General features: G+C 47.1%; 1 protein-coding gene across 1 annotated transcript in view; it reads left to right on the forward strand.

Moving 5' to 3' along the window:
* Positions 1 to 18,599, forward strand: part of TTC6 (tetratricopeptide repeat domain 6) — a 247,165-nt gene that overhangs the window by 210,805 nt on the left and 17,761 nt on the right. Inside the window, exon 28 of the mRNA XM_089680254.1 lies at positions 16,705 to 16,857. Within this exon, the coding sequence (XP_089536380.1) occupies positions 16,705 to 16,857 (153 nt within the window). The remainder of the gene's footprint in view (positions 1 to 16,704; positions 16,858 to 18,599) is intronic.

Consider the following 18,599-nt stretch of genomic DNA (forward strand, 5'->3'; position numbering starts at 1 on the left):
CGAACAGCGAAAGGCCATCACCGATTTCCTGATGTTACAAGCGGATAAAGGTACTCCCCTGTGTAACTTCGATGTCAGCCATTGGCAGCTCATGCGTGACACCTGCCGCTTGCTCAGGCCCTTTGAGGAGGCCACGCTATTCGTGAGTCGGCAGGACTATGGGATGAACGACGTCATTCCTTTGTTGCACGTCCTGGAACAAATGCTGTTAACAATGGCTGGTCAGGGTGCGGTAGACGTGGCGCACAGATCTCAATGCCACATGACCCCTGTGGGGGCAGGACAGGAAGAAGAGGAGGAGGTAGAGGAGGACATTTGTGCTCAGGAATTATTGAGTGAAATGGGTGGTTTTTCCACTCAGCGGACAGGAGTGGAGGAGTAGGAGCATCTGCTAGAGGAGGAGGAGGAGGAGACAGAGGACCCAGACACACCGTGGCAGTATGCTGTGGAGATGGAGGCAGGGAGTCCCTCGCATTCCTTGGCACAAATGGCCCATAGCATGCTCGGTTGCTTGCGTAGCGACAGCCGAATAATAACCATCAGACAGAGGGATGACTTTTGGCTGTCCACCTTGTTGGACCCTCGCTACCGTTCAAAAATGGTGGCCTTTTTCACACCTGCTGAGAGGGAGGCCAAAATAACGTACTATAAAAACCACCTATGTAGTCAGTTGGTCTCTGCCTTTGTGCGCCAACGTCCATCCTCAGACACTGTGGGCCCTGTGCGCTCGCGTTCCACTGCCATGGCAGCAGGGGAGGGGTGGGGTGGTAGGAGCAGTGGTAGCTCCACCAGCAAAGCTGCCTCAGTCTGCCGTCGATGATGAGTAGCTTTCTTCACCAGCGCAGTGAGGAAACTACTAACCAGCCGCAGCAGCAGCAGCATCAGGTGGACCTGGAGCAGGACCTCAAACAACAGGCTTGGGCCTACTTGTACAGCACCCTGCCAACCGAGGTAGACAATCCCCTTGACTACTGGGCAACGAAACTTGACCTTTGGCCCCAACTAGCTGAATTTGCCCTTGAAAGGCTGTCATGCCCGGCCAGTAGCGTGGCATCGGAGCGCGTGTTTAGTGCGGCAGGAGGTATTGTAACTCCGCGGAGGACACGACTGTCCACCCAAAGTGTGGAGAGACTCACGTTTGTGAAAATTAATCAGGCGTGGATTAGTCTGGATTTCAAACCACCAGTTCCTGACACAACTGACTAAATCCGCCATGAATCATGCCCCAAACATGTGCCACTTTCAGGTCTCCTCACACTGCTGGTGTGTTCCATTTTTTGTCATAGGGTGCTGGCAGATTACGGGCCTCCCATAGCTGCTGCCAGGCCCCTGATCTGCCATGGGCCCCTATACCGCCTCCTCATGCTGCTGCGAAGACCAGAGTCTCTCATGGGTCCCTGTACGGCCTCCCATTGCTGCTGTCTCCATCGCCACACTCTGCCATGTGCCACTTTCAGGTCTCCTCACACACTGCTGGTGTGTTCAATTTTTTGACATAGGGTGCTGGCAGATTACGGGCCTCCCATAGCTGCTGCCAGGCCCCTAATCTGCCATGGGCCCCTATACCGCCTCCTCATGCTGCTGCCAAGTCCAGAGTCTGTCATGGGTCCCTGTACGGCCTCCCATTGCTGCTGTCTCCATCGCCACACTCTGCCATGTGCCACTTTCAGGTCTCCTCACACACTGCTGGTGTGTTCAATTTTTTGACATAGGGTGCTGGCAGATTACGGGCCTCCCATAGCTGCTGCCAGGCCCCTAATCTGCCATGGGCCCCTATACCGCCTCCTCATGCTGCTGCCAAGTCCAGAGTCTCTCATTGGTCCCTGTACGGCCTCCCATTGCTGCTGTCTCCATCGCCACACTCTGCCATGTGCCACTTTCAGGTCTCCTCACACTGCTGGTGTGTTCAATTTTTTGACATAGGGTGCTGGCAGATTACGGGCCTCCCATAGCTGCTGCCAGGCCCCTAATCTGCCATGGGCCCCTATACCGCCTCCTCATGCTGCTGCCAAGTCCAGAGTCTGTCATGGGTCCCTGTACGGCCTCCCATTACTGCTGTCTCCATCGCCACACTCTGCCATGTGCCACTTTCAGGTCTCCTCACACACTGCTGGTGTGTTCAATTTTTTGACATAGGGTGCTGGCAGATTACGGGCCTCCCATAGCTGCTGCCAGGCCCCTAATCTGCCATGGGCCCCTATACCGCCTCCTCATGCTGCTGCCAAGTCCAGAGTCTGTCATGGGTCCCTGTACGGCCTCCCATTGCTGCTGTCTCCATCGCCACACTCTGCCATGTGCCACTTTCAGGTCTCCTCACACACTGCTGGTGTGTTCAATTTTTTGACATAGGGTGCTGGCAGATTACGGGCCTCCCATAGCTGCTGCCAGGCCCCTAATCTGCCATGGGCCCCTGTACTGCCTCCTCATGCTGCTGCCAGGTCCACAGTGTCTCATGCCATGTGCCACTTTCAGGTCTCCTCACACTGCTGGTGTGTTCAATTTTTTGACATAGGGTGCTGGCAGATTACGGGCCTCCCATAGCTGCTGCCAGGCCCCTAATCTGCCATGGGCCCCTATACCGCCTCCTCATGCTGCTTCCAAGTCCAGAGTCTCTCATGGGTCCCTGTACGGCCTCCCATTGCTGCTGTCTCCATCGCCACACTCTGCCATGTGCCACTTTCAGGTCTCCTCACACACTGCTGGTGTGTTCAATTTTTTGACATAGGGTGCTGGCAGATTACGGGCCTCCCATAGCTGCTGCCAGGCCCCTAATCTGCCATGGGCCCCTATACCGCCTCCTCATGCTGCTGCCAAGTCCAGAGTCTGTCATGGGTCCCTGTACGGCCTCCCATTGCTGCTGTCTCCATCGCCACACTCTGCCATGTGCCACTTTCAGGTCTCCTCACACACTGCTGGTGTGTTCAATTTTTTGACATAGGGTGCTGGCAGATTACGGGCCTCCCATAGCTGCTGCCAGGCCCCTAATCTGCCATGGGCCCCTGTACCGCCTCCTCATGCTGCTGCCAGGTCCACAGTGTCTCATGCCATGTGCCACTTTCAGGTCTCCTCACACTGCTGGTGTGTTCAATTTTTTGACATAGGGTGCTGGCAGATTACGGGCCTCCCGTAGCTGCTGCCAGGCCCGTAATCTGCCATGGGCCCCTATACCGCCTCCTCATGCTGCTGCCAAGTCCAGAGTCTGTCATGGGTCCCATTACGGCCTCCCATTGCTGCTGTCTCCATCGCCACACTCTGCCATGTGCCACTTTCAGGTCTCCTCACACACTGCTGGTGTGTTCAATTTTTTGACATAGGGTGCTGGCAGATTACGGGCCTCCCATAGCTGCTGCCAGGCCCCTAATGTGCCATGGGCCCCTGTACCGCCTCCTCATGCTGCTGCCAGGTCCACAGTGTCTCATGCCATGTGCCACTTTCAGGTCTCCTCACACTGCTGGTGTGTTCAATTTTTTGACATAGGGTGCTGGCAGATTACGGGCCTCCCATAGCTGCTGCCAGGCCCCTAATCTGCCATGGGCCCCTATACCGCCTCCTCATGCTGCTGCGAAGTCCAGAGTCTCTCATGGGTCCCTGTACGGCCTCCCATTGCTGCTGTCTCCATCGCCACACTCTGCCATGTGCCACTTTCAGGTCTCCTCACACTGCTGGTGTGTTCAATTTTTTGACATAGGGTGCTGGCAGATTACGGGCCTCCCATAGCTGCTGCCAGGCCCCTAATCTGCCATGGGCCCCTATACCGCCTCCTCATGCTGCTGCCAAGTCCAGAGTCTGTCATGGGTCCCTGTACGGCCTCCCATTGCTGCTGTCTCCATCGCCACACTCTGCCATGTGCCACTTTCAGGTCTCCTCACACACTGCTGGTGTGTTCAATTTTTTGACATAGGGTGCTGGCAGATTACGGGCCTCCCATAGCTGCTGCCAGGCCCCTAATCTGCCATGGGCCCCTGTACTGCCTCCTCATGCTGCTGCCAGGTCCACAGTGTCTCATGCCATGTGCCACTTTCAGGTCTCCTCACACTGCTGGTGTGTTCAATTTTTTGACATAGGGTGCTGGCAGATTACGGGCCTCCCATAGCTGCTGCCAGGCCCCTAATCTGCCATGGGCCCCTATACCGCCTCCTCATGCTGCTTCCAAGTCCAGAGTCTCTCATGGGTCCCTGTACGGCCTCCCATTGCTGCTGTCTCCATCGCCACACTCTGCCATGTGCCACTTTCAGGTCTCCTCACACACTGCTGGTGTGTTCAATTTTTTGACATAGGGTGCTGGCAGATTACGGGCCTCCCATAGCTGCTGCCAGGCCCCTAATCTGCCATGGGCCCCTATACCGCCTCCTCATGCTGCTGCCAAGTCCAGAGTCTGTCATGGGTCCCTGTACGGCCTCCCATTGCTGCTGTCTCCATCGCCACACTCTGCCATGTGCCACTTTCAGGTCTCCTCACACACTGCTGGTGTGTTCAATTTTTTGACATAGGGTGCTGGCAGATTACGGGCCTCCCATAGCTGCTGCCAGGCCCCTAATGTGCCATGGGCCCCTGTACCGCCTCCTCATGCTGCTGCCAGGTCCACAGTGTCTCATGCCATGTGCCACTTTCAGGTCTCCTCACACTGCTGGTGTGTTCAATTTTTTGACATAGGGTGCTGGCAGATTACGGGTCTCCCATAGCTGCTGCCAGGCCCCTAATCTGCCATGGGCCCCTATACCGCCTCCTCATGCTGCTGCGAAGTCCAGAGTCTCTCATGGGTCCCTGTACGGCCTCCCATTGCTGCTGTCTCCATCGCCACACTCTGCCATGTGCCACTTTCAGGTCTCCTCACACTGCTGGTGTGTTCAATTTTTTGACATAGGGTGCTGGCAGATTACGGGCCTCCCATAGCTGCTGCCAGGCCCCTAATCTGCCATGGGCCCCTATACCGCCTCCTCATGCTGCTGCCAAGTCCAGAGTCTGTCATGGGTCCCTGTACGGCCTCCCATTGCTGCTGTCTCCATCGCCACACTCTGCCATGTGCCACTTTCAGGTCTCCTCACACACTGCTGGTGTGTTCAATTTTTTGACATAGGGTGCTGGCAGATTACGGGCCTCCCATAGCTGCTGCCAGGCCCCTAATCTGCCATTGGCCCCTGTACCGCCTCCTCATGCTGCTGCCAGGTCCACAGTGTCTCATGCCATGTGCCACTTTCAGGTCTCCTCACACTGCTGGTGTGTTCAATTTTTTGACATAGGGTGCTGGCAGATTACGGGCCTCCCATAGCTGCTGCCAGGCCCCTAATCTGCCATGGGCCCCTATACCGCCTCCTCATGCTACTGCCAAGTCCAGAGTCTCTCATGGGTCCCTGTACGGCCTCCCATTGCTGCTGTCTCCATCGCCACACTCTGCCATGTGCCACTTTCAGGTCTCCTCACACTGCTGGTGTGTTCAATTTTTTGACATAGGGTGCTGGCAGATTACGGGCATCCCATAGCTGCTGCCAGGCCCCTAATCTGCCATGGGCCCCTATACCGCCTCCTCATGCTGCTGCCAAGTCCAGAGTCTGTCATGGGTCCCTGTACGGCCTCCCATTGCTGCTGTCTCCATCGCCACACTCTGCCATGTGCCACTTTCAGGTCTCCTCACACACTGCTGGTGTGTTCAATTTTTTGACATAGGGTGCTGGCAGATTACGGGCCTCCCATAGCTGCTGCCAGGCCCCTAATCTGCCATGGGCCCCTATACCGCCTCCTCATGCTGCTGCCAAGTCCAGAGTCTCTCATGGGTCCCTGTACGGCCTCCCATTGCTGCTGTCTCCATCGCCACACTCTGCCATGTGCCACTTTCAGGTCTCCTCACACACTGCTGGTGTGTTCAATTTTTTGACATAGGGTGCTGGCAGATTACGGGCCTTCCATAGCTGCTGCCAGGCCCCTAATCTGCCATGGGCCCCTGTACCGCCTCCTCATGCTGCTGCCAGGTCCACAGTGTCTCATGCCATGTGCCACTTTCAGGTCTCCTCACACTGCTGGTGTGTTCAATTTTTTGACATAGGGTGCTGGCAGATTACGGGCCTCCCATAGCTGCTGCCAGGCCCCTAATCTGCCATGGGCCCCTATACCGCCTCCTCATGCTGCTGCCAAGTCCAGAGTCTGTCATGGGTCCCTGTACGGCCTCCCATTGCTGCTGTCTCCATCGCCACACTCTGCCATGTGCCACTTTCAGGTCTCCTCACACACTGCTGGTGTGTTCCATTTTTTGTCATAGGGTGCTGGCAGATTACGGGCCTCCCATTGCTGCTTCCAGGCCCGTAATCTGCCATGGGCCCCTGTACCGCCTCTTCATGCTGCTGCCAGGTCCAGAGTGTGTCATGGGTCCCTGTACGGCCTCCCATTGCTGCTGTCTCCATCGCCACACTCTGCCATGTGCCACTTTCAGATCTCCTCACACTGCTGGTGTGTTACATTTTTTGTCATAGGGTGCTGGCAGATTACGGGCCTCCCATTGATGCTGCCAGGCCCGTAATCTGCCATGGGCCCCCGTACCGACTGCTCATGCTGTGACGTTGCAACAAGGTGGAATTCAACCCTACATATGTTAGACCGCCTTTACGAACATCAAAAGGCCATCACAGATTTCCTGATGTTAAAAGCGGATAAAGGTACTCCCTGTGTAACTTAGATGTCAGCCATTGGCAGCTCATGCGTGACACCTGCGCTTGCTCAGGCCCTTTGAGGAGGCCACGCTATTCGTGAGTCGGCAGGACTATGGGATGAACGACGTCATTCCTCTGTTGCACGTCCTGGAACAAATGCTGTTAACAATGGCTGGTCAGGGTGCTGTAGACGTGGCGCACAGATCTCAACGCCACATGACCCCTGTGGGGGCAGGACAGGAAGAAGAGGAGGAGGTAGAGGAGGACATTGGTGCTCAGGAATTATTGAGTGAAATGGGTGGTTTTTCCACTCAGCGGACAGGAGTGGAGGAGCAGGAGCATCTGGTAGAGGAGGAGGAAGAGGAGACAGAGGACCCAGACGCACCGTGGCACTATGCTGTGGAGATGGAGGCAGGGAGTCCCTCGCATTCCTTGGCACAAATGGCCCATAGCATGCTCGCTTGCTTGCGTACCGACAGCCGAATAATAACCATCAGACAGAGGGATGACTTTTGGCTGTCCACCTTGTTGGACCCTCGCTACCGTTCAAAAATGGTGGCCTTTTTCACACCTGCGGAGAGGGAGACCAAAATAACGTACTATAAAAACCACCTATGTAGTCAGCTGGTCTCTGCCTGTCTGTGCCAACATCCATCCTCAGACACTGTGGGCCCTGTGCGCTCGCGTTCCCCTGCCATGGCAGCAGGGGAGGGGTGGGGTGGTAGGAGCAGTGGCAGCTCCACCAGCAGCAGCTGCCTCAGTCTGCAGTCGATGATGAGTAGCTTTCTTCACCAGCGCAGTGAGGAAACTACTAACCAGCCGCAGCAGCAGCAGCAGCAGCATCATCAGGTGGACCTGGAGCAGGACCTCAAACAACAGGCTTAGGCCTACTTGGACAGCACCCTGCCAACCGAGGTAGACAATCCCCTTGACTACTGGGCAACGAAACTTGACCTTTGGCCCCAACTAGCTGAATTTGCCCTTGAAAGGCTGTCATGCCCGGCCAGTAGCGTGGCATCGGAGCGCGTGTTTAGTGCGGCAGGAGGTATTGCAACTCCGCGGAGGACACGACTGTCCACCCAAAGTGTGGAGAGACTCATGTTTGTGAAAATGAATCAGGCGTGGATTAGTCTGGATTTCAAACCACCAGTTCCTGACACAACTGACTAAATCCGCCATGAATCATGCCCCAAACATGTGCCACTTTCAGGTCTCCTCACACTGCTGGTGTGTTCCATTTTTTGTCATAGGGTGCTGGCAGATTACGGGCCTCCCATAGCTGCTGCCAGGCCCCTAATCTGCCATGGGCCCCTATACCGCCTCCTCATGCTGCTGCGAAGTCCAGAGTCTCTCATGGGTCCCTGTACGGCCTCCCATTGCTGCTGTCTCCATCGCCACACTCTGCCATGTGCCACTTTCAGGTCTCCTCACACTGCTGGTGTGTTCCATTTTTTGTCATAGGGTGCTGGCAGATTACGGGCCTCACATAGCTGCTGCCAGGCCCCTAATCTGCCATGGGCCCCTATACCGCCTCCTCATGCTGCTGCCAGGTCCAGAGTCTCTCATGGGTCCCTGTACGGCCTCCCATTGCTGCTGTCTCCATCGCCACACTCTGCCATGTGCCACTTTCAGGTCTCCTCACACTGCTGGTGTGTTCCATTTTTTTGTCATAGGGTGCTGGCAGATTACGGGCCTCCCATAGCTGCTGCCAGGCCCCTAATCTGCCATGGGCCCCCGTACCGACTCCTCATGCTGCTGCCAGGCCCGTAATCTGTCATGGGCCCCTGTACCGCCTCCTCATGCTGCTGCCAGGTCCAGAGTGTGTCATGGGTCCCTGTACGGCCTCCCATTGCTGCTGTCTCCATCGCCACACTCTGCCATGTGCCACTTTCAGGTCTCCTCACACTGCTGGTGGTTTCCATTTTTGTCATAGGGTGCTGTATGGCCTCCCATTGCTGCTGCCTCCACCGCCACACTGTGGCTCCACACTCTGGTTTTGGCCCCGTGACTGCCCAAATGAGTGAAGTGTGCAGTGATTCTAAGATCGACGGCACTCATCTGCATGTCATACTGACTGTCAGTATTATTTCTCTTCCCCAGCAGACTCCAAGGGCATTTAAATTAAAGGTACAGTGTTCTGCACTAATATAAAGGCTCTCTGAAGCCTAGAAACACCCTTTTATAAGTTAAATTCGCAGCGAATATATTCGACTCGAATCAAAATTTTTCCACGAATTCGCCGAATCAGTCGAATCGAATTTTTGAATACTTCGCTCATCTCTAGTGAGAAACATTACCAGGAAGCCCCAAAGGGCGAGAAACAGAGTCATCACGTAAGTTACCTGTACCCATAGCAGAAAAAGACCCAGAAGACCGATTGTCTAAAGTGTGAGATGAGGGAGTGGCCTCAGTAGTACATTTTTTGACATGTGTCATGCCTGTTATCGGGCAGCAGTCACTTGAAGAAAGTAGAAGTAGCCTGTGAAGAAGCGGATCTACAATGCTCAGCATAAGTGAGTACACCCCAACAGATTTGTCAGTAAACCTTTACTTTCCTTTCAGAATCAGTATTTTCTGTGGGACACTATACTACAAAATGCTCACACAAATGCGGGCTATTGATTGCAAACAAGATTTGTTAATTTGCACACACAAAGTATTTTTCCTAACAAATTCATTCAAAACCATGTTGCAAAAATGAATACACCCCAATGAATGTCTTAGGAGCTAAGCTAAAGTTTAGACAACAAAATCCTAATTAACAAGAATTCAACTACAGGTGAGTCTAATTATTCATGAAACAGGTTTCCAGTAGGCAGTTGAAAAAAAAAAGGGTGTTACTTAACAAAAAAAAAACCCTTCCCATTTCATGCTGTCAGAAATGGCACCACATGAAAGAGAAATGTCACAAGGCCTGAGAAAGAAATACTTTCTTTACATAGGAAAGATGAAGGCTACAAGAAAATCAGAAAAGCTTATCAGTCAGAATACTGTAGCAAAAGTGGTACAAAAATTAACAAAAATGGAATTGCAACCATCTCACAGAGACCAGGCCATCCACAGAAGTCAACACCTCGTCAGGAGCGTCTTCTGATGAGAAAGTCTGAAGAAAATCGCCATGCAAGTTCACTACAGTTAGCTAAAGAAGTAGAAAACAAAACTGGGGTAATTGCTTCCCATGACACAATACGGCATACACTGCAGAGGAATGGCATGCATGGGTGCCATCCACAAAGAAAGCCTCTCCTAAAGCCTATGCACAAAAAAGTCCACCTAGAATTTGCCAGGGCCCATGCTTAAAAAGAAGACTACTGGGACTCTGTACTCTGGAGTGATGAGACCAAGATACATGTTTTTGGAACTGATGGCTTCAAAACTGTATGGTACAGAGAAAAATGCATGGTGCTTACAGTGAAACATGGTGGTGGCAGTGTCCTTCTGTAGGGCTGCATGAGTGCTGCTAGTGTAGGGGAGCTGTATTTCATTGATGGTATCATGAATTCACAGATGTACTCCTCTGTATTGAAAGAGAAGATGCTACCAACAATCCGTGCTCTTGGTCATTTGTGTATTTTTCCAACATGACAATGATCCAATACACACATCTAAGGCCACTGTTGCATTTCTGGAGAACAGGGTGAAAGTGATTCAGTGGCCAAGTATGTCTCCTTTTCTGAACCCAATCAAACACCTATGGAGAATTCTGAAGAGACAAGTTGAGCATCACTCTCCATCCAGCATCCAGGCTCTAAAAGAGGTCGTTCTTGAAGAATGGAAAAAGATAGATGTTGCAATGTGTCACCAACTTGTCCATTCCATGCCTAGAAGACTTGGTGCTGTCTTCACAAATCATGGAGGTCATTCAAAATACTAGATGTAGTAGTTTTTGTTGTGGGGTGTATTCATTTTTGCATCAACTAATTTGACTAGAACTGAAGATTTTGTAGTCTAGGTTATATTTTTAACCTTACTTTCATGTAATTAGCTAAACAAATGTTCTATAAAACTCAGTTTTGTGAACATTTTGGAAATTGTTCTTGTGTTCATTGAGATATTGATTAAAATCTTGCCTTTCAAAAGGGGTGTACTCATTTATACTGAGCACTGTAGATGAGTTAAGAGATGATAAAGAACCTCTATCTCCTTCATTGCTCTGCATAGTTCTGATATATCCCCTACATATCTATTTCGTGTGTTCCATTTATATGCTCTTCACTCCTGGAAGGCCAATTTGTCCTTCCAGAATTTCTTCTCCTTTGCCACTAGTTTATCCTTCATAAATTTATCTAAGTGGCTCTTAAGTGGAGCTTGATATTGTTCTCATGTTCAGCAAGCTGAGGAGAGGATTTAAAAGGTGAGAGCTTGTTGTAATTAAATCTCTCTCATTATCTAATCAGATCAGACATTTTCTGTGTTCATTAATCAGCAAATTCATCATCGTTCGAGTACATTGTTTTAAGTTACTTACCCATTTCTTTTTAAAACCTATCATCTAATTCATACAGGGTTGGTAAAATGTGTACTCAAAGACCCATAGGATTAATATCCCCTTTGATGTAAAGCTAAAAAGTTTGAATATGACAAAATTTAATGTACATACACCTTAAAATAGCGGCTAGTGTACGGAGTTCAGGTAAAGTACAAGATTCAGAACCTGTACATACAGTACGGCCTCCGTGTAGTCATACTAGTGGTATCAACGCACACCAGAAAACATTTTGAAATATTTTTAATGGGAAGAATGACCCTAGGGTGTCTGATGGGGGAGGGAAGATGAGAAAAGGAGGAAGGGGGAAGGGGAGAATGGAAAGGGCAGGGGTCCACGGCGGGGCAATGGATCCTCAAATCAGTTCCAATGCAGAAAATGCTTGCAGGTTAGGAAAAAGATAAGTATTTATCTGAATAGTAAAACAAGTCACAATAAAGTCATCACGTGTTGTGCAGCATTCAAATGCTCCATGTGTTGGATGTCATTCCCCCTTGTGAACCATTGAGAGATGGTAGGTGGATATTGTTGTTTCCACATGCTTGGGATGCAGGCCATGGCAGCATTCAGTCAATGCTTTAGTAGTGACTTGTGGTATCTCTTACTGGACATAGGGGTTAAGTTAAGAAGCACTGCAGCAGGTTTGTAAAAAATGAAGACATCCGTTACTTTGTGAAGGCCAAATATTGGGACAGTCCCAAAAGGTATGAAATATTGTACCAACCTGGCCTCCGCATTGCCAACGCGAATGGCTGGCTGTGTCCAGGAAACATGGGTGCTAAAACAGAGAGGGTCCTGTACTACCGTGATAGGATTTTATATGCAGTTTCTTGGTATTTGCTACAAAAGAAAGATTTGTATGCAAAGAAAAGTATATGGTTCTTCTGATCGTCTGTAAATGTGATATTCAGGTCCTTTTCCCATTTGGAAAGATATGGAGGATCCTGTTGGGATGATAAGTCAAGCACGATACTATATGAGGATAACAGTGATTTACAAATAGCCTGGGGCGAAATGTGGGTGGCTTATAATGGGCGTCGTTGTGTAAGGAAAACTGATTATATCTACTAATTTAAAATACCCGTTAAGTTCTAATAATATCAGTTCTATCAAAGAATGGGATTGATGGAGACGAGTGAGTTTAACTCCTGCCTAGGGAAGGCCAACTATGGGAAATGGTACTGATTCCTGTTCCAGAGAGATGCAAAGCTTGTAGAAGTGCCTGCACCAACCGATCATGTGTACCGCAGTACAGTATAAGGCAGGATCTAGGAGGCCTATTCTGCCTTTTAGTTTGGGTCTCTGTAGAAGAGTCCTTTTGGAGGCAAGATGATTTTCTCTGCCAGATGTATTTAATGAAGGCTGATCGGATTGTAATATTTTATTGGGTGAAAGCTGCAGGAGATATAGAAGTTGTGACATGATGTTCATTTTAAGAACATTGCAGCTACCAGACCAGGAGATGGCTAAAGATTTCCATTTCTCCAGGTCTGATGACAAGGTAGATAGTAAAGGATGAAAGTTTAACTTAAAAATGCATTGGAGATTGGATGGGATTTTAGTGCCCAGATATTGAATGGGTTGTGGGGCCCGGTGAAATGGAAAATTACTAGAAAGGTTAGTGAGTGCCTGCAAGGTGAGGGTGACATTAAGTGCCTCCTGATTTTTTTGCATGTTTACTTTAAAATTGTCCATAGGTGCGGAGTTCTATTAAGTAAGACAGGTAATGAAATAATTGGGTCAGAGATATAAAAAAGCAGATCTCAGAGTATGCTGCGATTTTATGATGATACTTGTTGGTTTTCCAAACCTTTAATATTCGGGTTATTCTGGACATGCTGTAATAAGCTTTCCAATTAGAGAACAAATAAGAGCAGAGAAATGGGACAACCCTGTCTTGTGCCAATGCCAATGGCGAAAGGTTTAGAATAAAAACCATTCACTTTGACCATGGCAGTGGGAGTTGAATAGAGTCAGGAATGAGTCAGGAATGCCGATAGAGTCTCGAGTAGGAAAGTCCAATTTACACAGTCAAAAGCCTTTTCGGCATCAGTGGACGGAAGGATTAGTGGTGTCTTCTTCTTCTTATCAAAAGAGGAGTTTTTGCTGCAGTGTCTGAGTTTAAGGGGAAACCATGTTACCTGTCATAGAACACAGTGGCTGAAAGCCTAACCCTCACACGTCCATCTTTAATTTTCCTCAATCTGCAGCTACTTCTGCGCATTCCACTGAGAAGGATGAGGATTGTCTGTTCTTGACCTGGTACTGTCTCTTTCTACTGACATAGCTCCTAAACTTAAGGATACCATTTTGATCCTTATTGATGCATGAGTGTCGTGTCTATGGCGAGACCAGGTCATTAGTGATAGGAAAAAAGAAGGAAGGAAAGATAGGGAAAAGGAGAGATGCACAAAAATAGCAATCAAACAAATCAACCCCATATCCAAAAAAAAATAAAAATTATTCATTAAAACTTACCGACAATCTTGTATATATACTTACATATCATCAATGCCAAAGATAATTTGGCATTGGTGATTTGTAATTATATATACAAGATTGTCGGTAATTTTTAAATTTTTTTTTGTTTGTGTGTATGTGCAAGAAACACATACAGTGTATGTCTTTTTCAAAATCCACAAGCCATTCCTCCTCAGAATGAGGGGACTCCCTTTTTGTCAAAGTTGTCAGAGTAGAAGGAAGTCTGCTGGCCCTAGCATCCAATCAGGTCATCAGGTGCCATCAGGTTTAGAGTATTGTATACAGAGACTGCAAACTGAAATTTTAATCTCTTCCTCCACCCTCCTTCATGTTGTTAAACTGTACAACTCTCCCACAAAAAAATTGGGGGACTTACACACTGATGTAGCTCCTCTCTCACAGGTTCATAGTCATTGTCACTGAAAATAAGATGATGCAAGTTTTCCTATTCAAACCTAATCATTGTCCACATTCAGACTCTGCTGTCCAGGAGCCACCTGGCTTTTGCATGATGGTTTTGTGGCTGATGTTGGCCTTCTTCAAGGCAATTCAATGCAAGGCATGGTTTGCCGCTTCCCTGTTGAAGTGCACTTCACCATACTGGTTAGTGCTTCTTCGGCTTTGAAGAATCAGGCATCTATTTCTCATATTTGCAAGCCTGTCACCTGTTCATTAAGTTTTACCAGGTGGAAGTCCAGGCCTCCGCTGATGTTGGCTTTGGTTGTAAAGTTGTTCAAATGGTACTGTAATTTGTAGAGCCCTCTCTGGTAACCTGTTGGTTCTTGCTGGCCGGTTAGCTTTTGTTTTCTGTGTAGCCCACTCCTGTGTTGGATGTAACTGAGTACTTGTCACATATCCTGTAATATACGATTACGAAAATAGGATTTTTTACTTTTCTTGGAGTTCATTACAGAGCACAGCTCCGTCTTCTCTGTTTCTTATGACCCACTTCTACTACTGCTAGTTATAAAACTGAGAAATGGGAGGGATTCTACTAGGCTGTTCTTACAACTCATGTTTGCCAGTGACAATCTCCTACAGACAGCAGCATAGCCCTAGTACCTTAATACTTCAAATGTGTTCCATAATGTACTCAAAAAAAAAAGATTTTTACAGTAAGCCAAAAACTATTTTTTCACCCCCTCCTGAATGTTACATTTGAGAGGAGATCTTTGCATGATCTATCTTCTATAATTTACACCAGAAGCCATTGCATTGGGACTGTTCATGTCCTGGCATCCATCCTAAGCTTAGGAATAAATTAAGGAAGCTTCTTGACTCAAAAAAAAGCAGCCCAGTAGGGATCACTGTTTCGTGGTTGTGGTTGGGAGGAGTAAATTTCTCTCTGATCTGGAGAGCTATGCTTGTGCATTTGAGTCCACCCTTGCAAGACAGGTCAAATGAGGAAAGGCCAGAATAAGAGAGGTCCACTGTTCCTTCAGGTTTTCATAGTTAGGACTGACAACATTAAGCTATAAATAATGAAATGGTTATAGAAATGATCAGTGATGTGATGATGCATTAGGAGAAGACGGGCAACTAACGACATGAGTCTTGCTTTAAATTTAGGCTACATAAGTAGGAGCAAAATAGGGTTAATCCAGTAAAAATCAGAGTATCAGTGTGCCACCTCCACAGTATCAAAGCCTTTACTTTTCAGATATTTCTATTCTCTTATAGTCAGTAGCTCCAGGGTGTTTCTCTTCTGCAGATTTCCATTTCCACATCATTTAAACCATGTTTCGCTTGAAAGTTGTAATTACATTGCAGAGCACTTGTTGACAAGTATTTCATAGAAACCCAGTGACCTGAAAGAAGGACCATTTGTCTGCATTCTCTACGTAGTGTAAATAAGATGTCTTTTAATGCACCACAAATTGTCAGTAAATGTCTTTTAAAGCCATCTACTATTCATTGTAATTTATATTCCAAAGTTGTAGGAACTCATGCTGTGCAGAATGATTAAAGATGAGAGCTGCAAATCTATTATTTTTCATTCAAATTCATATCCCTGCAGTTAATATCTACCACAGTGTGTATACATTGTTACATGTATCAGACATAACCCCTGTTCCTCTGGTCTTCAGGCAACACCAGCCAGTTAGACAATCCACATGAACTCCCAATTTCCCATCAGCAGAGATCATGTGACCAAATGATAATTTCCAGCACAGTGAAAGAATTGTGATCTTTTACTGTTTAATGCTTGACAATAATACCCTGAGTATTGGACCATATTATCCCTTGCACACCGTCAGTATAGTCAGGTCTTTTTAGTTTTTAGGCAGATCTGATCGGAAGCTCCATGTAAGTCTTTGGGCAGGTGGGTGTAAATAAATATGTGTCTGTTCACATGAAACTACTTCTGAGACTGTCCAGTAAAACAAAATAGAAGGGGTCTGTGGCCTTTTCAGTTTTTTTCCTGGACCTAAATGTGATGGATCAGAGTCATTCTGATGTAAATGGAGGCAAATCTGTTTTCATTTGGGTCACGAGTCCAATATGGGTCTGCAACTCTCCAGTTTGTGAATGCATAAAAAAATGGCGCTGACGGTATGATGTGTGAAGGTAGAATTACCACCCTCCTTGTCGCCAAATGTTTCTAAACCTCATCCTCCCCTGCTTTCACCATCACACCTACAGCTCCCTATACTCTCACAGCCCCAACATTGCCGTTCTGAAACACGCATACTTTTGCTAATATAAGATATATGATTTATATAAATAGCATAACATTCTAAACTTTTACCAGACACAAAAAAGCATGAATGTAAAGCTGCCTTACATATAGAAATAAACAGATATGGTGATGAAGCAAGGATTCATTTTACTTTCTTTATTTTAGCACCACTAACAATGAGACATTACTACAGTAAAACTTTGAGGTGTAACATGCACTTTTGCCACCTTAGAAAGTTGCTCCCAAAATACATATTTTTTTATGTCAACAGTGATGAAAGTTAACAATGTTCCTTTAAAGAAAATCCCTGATTGGTTGTGATGAGAAATTCCTCTTTGTACATTGCCTTTGACCTTGTAGAGCCTTTGAGTTATTTCTCTACATTTGTCAAAACCAACTCTGTGCTTACCTTGTAGGCCCTGGGATCCTGTCAGAAAGCCTGGAACCAGTTTACGATAGCATTGGATATTAATCCACAGAGCTTGCTAGGATTTGAAGGCCGTGCGATTGTGAACTTACAGATGGGGGACACATTTGCTGCCCTGCAAGACATGAATGCTGCAATAAAGGTATATTCAGTTGTCCTTTTGTCATTTGCTTAATTTGTTGTTTTATATTGTTAGGTGTATTTATATATAGTATATAGTATGTATAGCCAAAACAATTTTTGTTTTGAACAGAGCTGGGAAGAATTAGAAACCCTGTCAAGATTTTGTTGCTGTCTATGTCCTTATTAGATAGGTTTACTCTCTGACAATGGTCACTAGGAAAAATTCAGATGGTGAGTGTAGCTAGTGGAGACATTGACACCAAAAAAAAAAACCTGTCTGGTGAATTTCTAGTTTTATGCAGGCCAAACATGGGTTGAATTCCAAACAGATTTTCTTTAGAAAATCAGAAATTTCTTGCATTTTGTAATCCGATGGTGCCACCATTGAGTTTCGAAATTTGACCAACCAAGCCTTTCATTTCACTTCATGTTGCTAAAGAAAAAAATTTTCATGGTCAAGAAGTTTCTTTTCTTTCCAGGTCACAGCTCATGCGCATTTCTTCTTCGATTACATTTCTGGCATGATTCTCCCATCATTGATTAGAAATTTGTTTTGAAAGAAATTTCCAACATTCCCGATCACTTAAATTTGATAGGCGCTCGAAAATTGGCCATTGCTGTGGCCCACTAATAGTGCGAAATTCTAAGAAAAGATTTTCGAAAGAATTCAACCCATACATGGCCAGCATTAAGGCCTCATTCACATGGCTGTCCAAGGCCACACACCTGTCAGATCAGCCTATTTCTGCAGTGAAGATAACCAGGTTTTTGCAATCCACTGCAGCAGATTGCAAACACCTGTCTGAACCCACTGCAGAAATATGCTGAGTGGTGTATGGCCCTGGACAGCAGTGTGAATGGGGCCTATAGTGTATGTATAACCAGAACGTTTTCTTTTTTTTTTTTTTGATAGAGTAGAACTCTTGATAGGTGTAGAACTTTTGTGAGGTGTTTATTGATGTCTGTTGTTCAGTTAGATAGATATCTGCATTTACCCTGGACAAGGGAAGGACTTGTTCTGGTAGCAAATGTCTAAGACGGAATTCCCTTCATTTGTAGGGATTTTCTGTCACTGTTGCATCTTCAGGACAGAAAGTGAGGAGATATATCCATAATGGATCCATAATGGATCACAGTGGACAAGCCATTTTTTCTTTTTTACAAATATGAAAATGTATTGATAAAGCAAGGTGCCAGCAATTTACAAATAGAGCCAACGTGAGCAACGCAGCGTACATACAACCAAAAAAGCCATAGACATAGCTATAGAAAGGAGCATCAGAGAGTAAGACATAAATTTCATATCCATTTAGAAGGAATTAAGCCATTCAAAGCCCTTTTTTTGGTGAAATGCGTTAATGATAGGTGACCTCTGAGCAGGGAGATTGTTACCAGCTGTACAAAAGATAATTCAATAGAAAGGATTTTGGAGTACAAGATGTTGCTGTGCGGCTCTTCATTCATCAATGCTTATGCGATCTGATTGGAATAAATTGAAAAATGATTGGCTGTCACAGGTTACTGCAAATCATGATTGAACTTTTTCATTGCCATACTGAATGAAGCCAACAATCCAAGAAAGAGAAGGCAGATTTACAGTATTATTCATTATGAAGAGTGTATACTTTACAAGGGTCACCTTTTCCATAGATATGCTCCAGCAAAGGATGGAAATACAATGAAATGTCATGGGCGTTAGGCCAAATTAACAATGCTGTGATGCTACTGCAAATTGTTAGGTGTCAAATTGTAATTGTTAAT

The sequence above is a fragment of the Staurois parvus genome, unplaced genomic scaffold, assembly GCF_062004578.1.
Source record: "Staurois parvus isolate SC_StPar_1 unplaced genomic scaffold, SC_StPar_1.0 ptg000237l, whole genome shotgun sequence".
NCBI lineage: Eukaryota > Metazoa > Chordata > Amphibia > Anura > Ranidae > Staurois > Staurois parvus.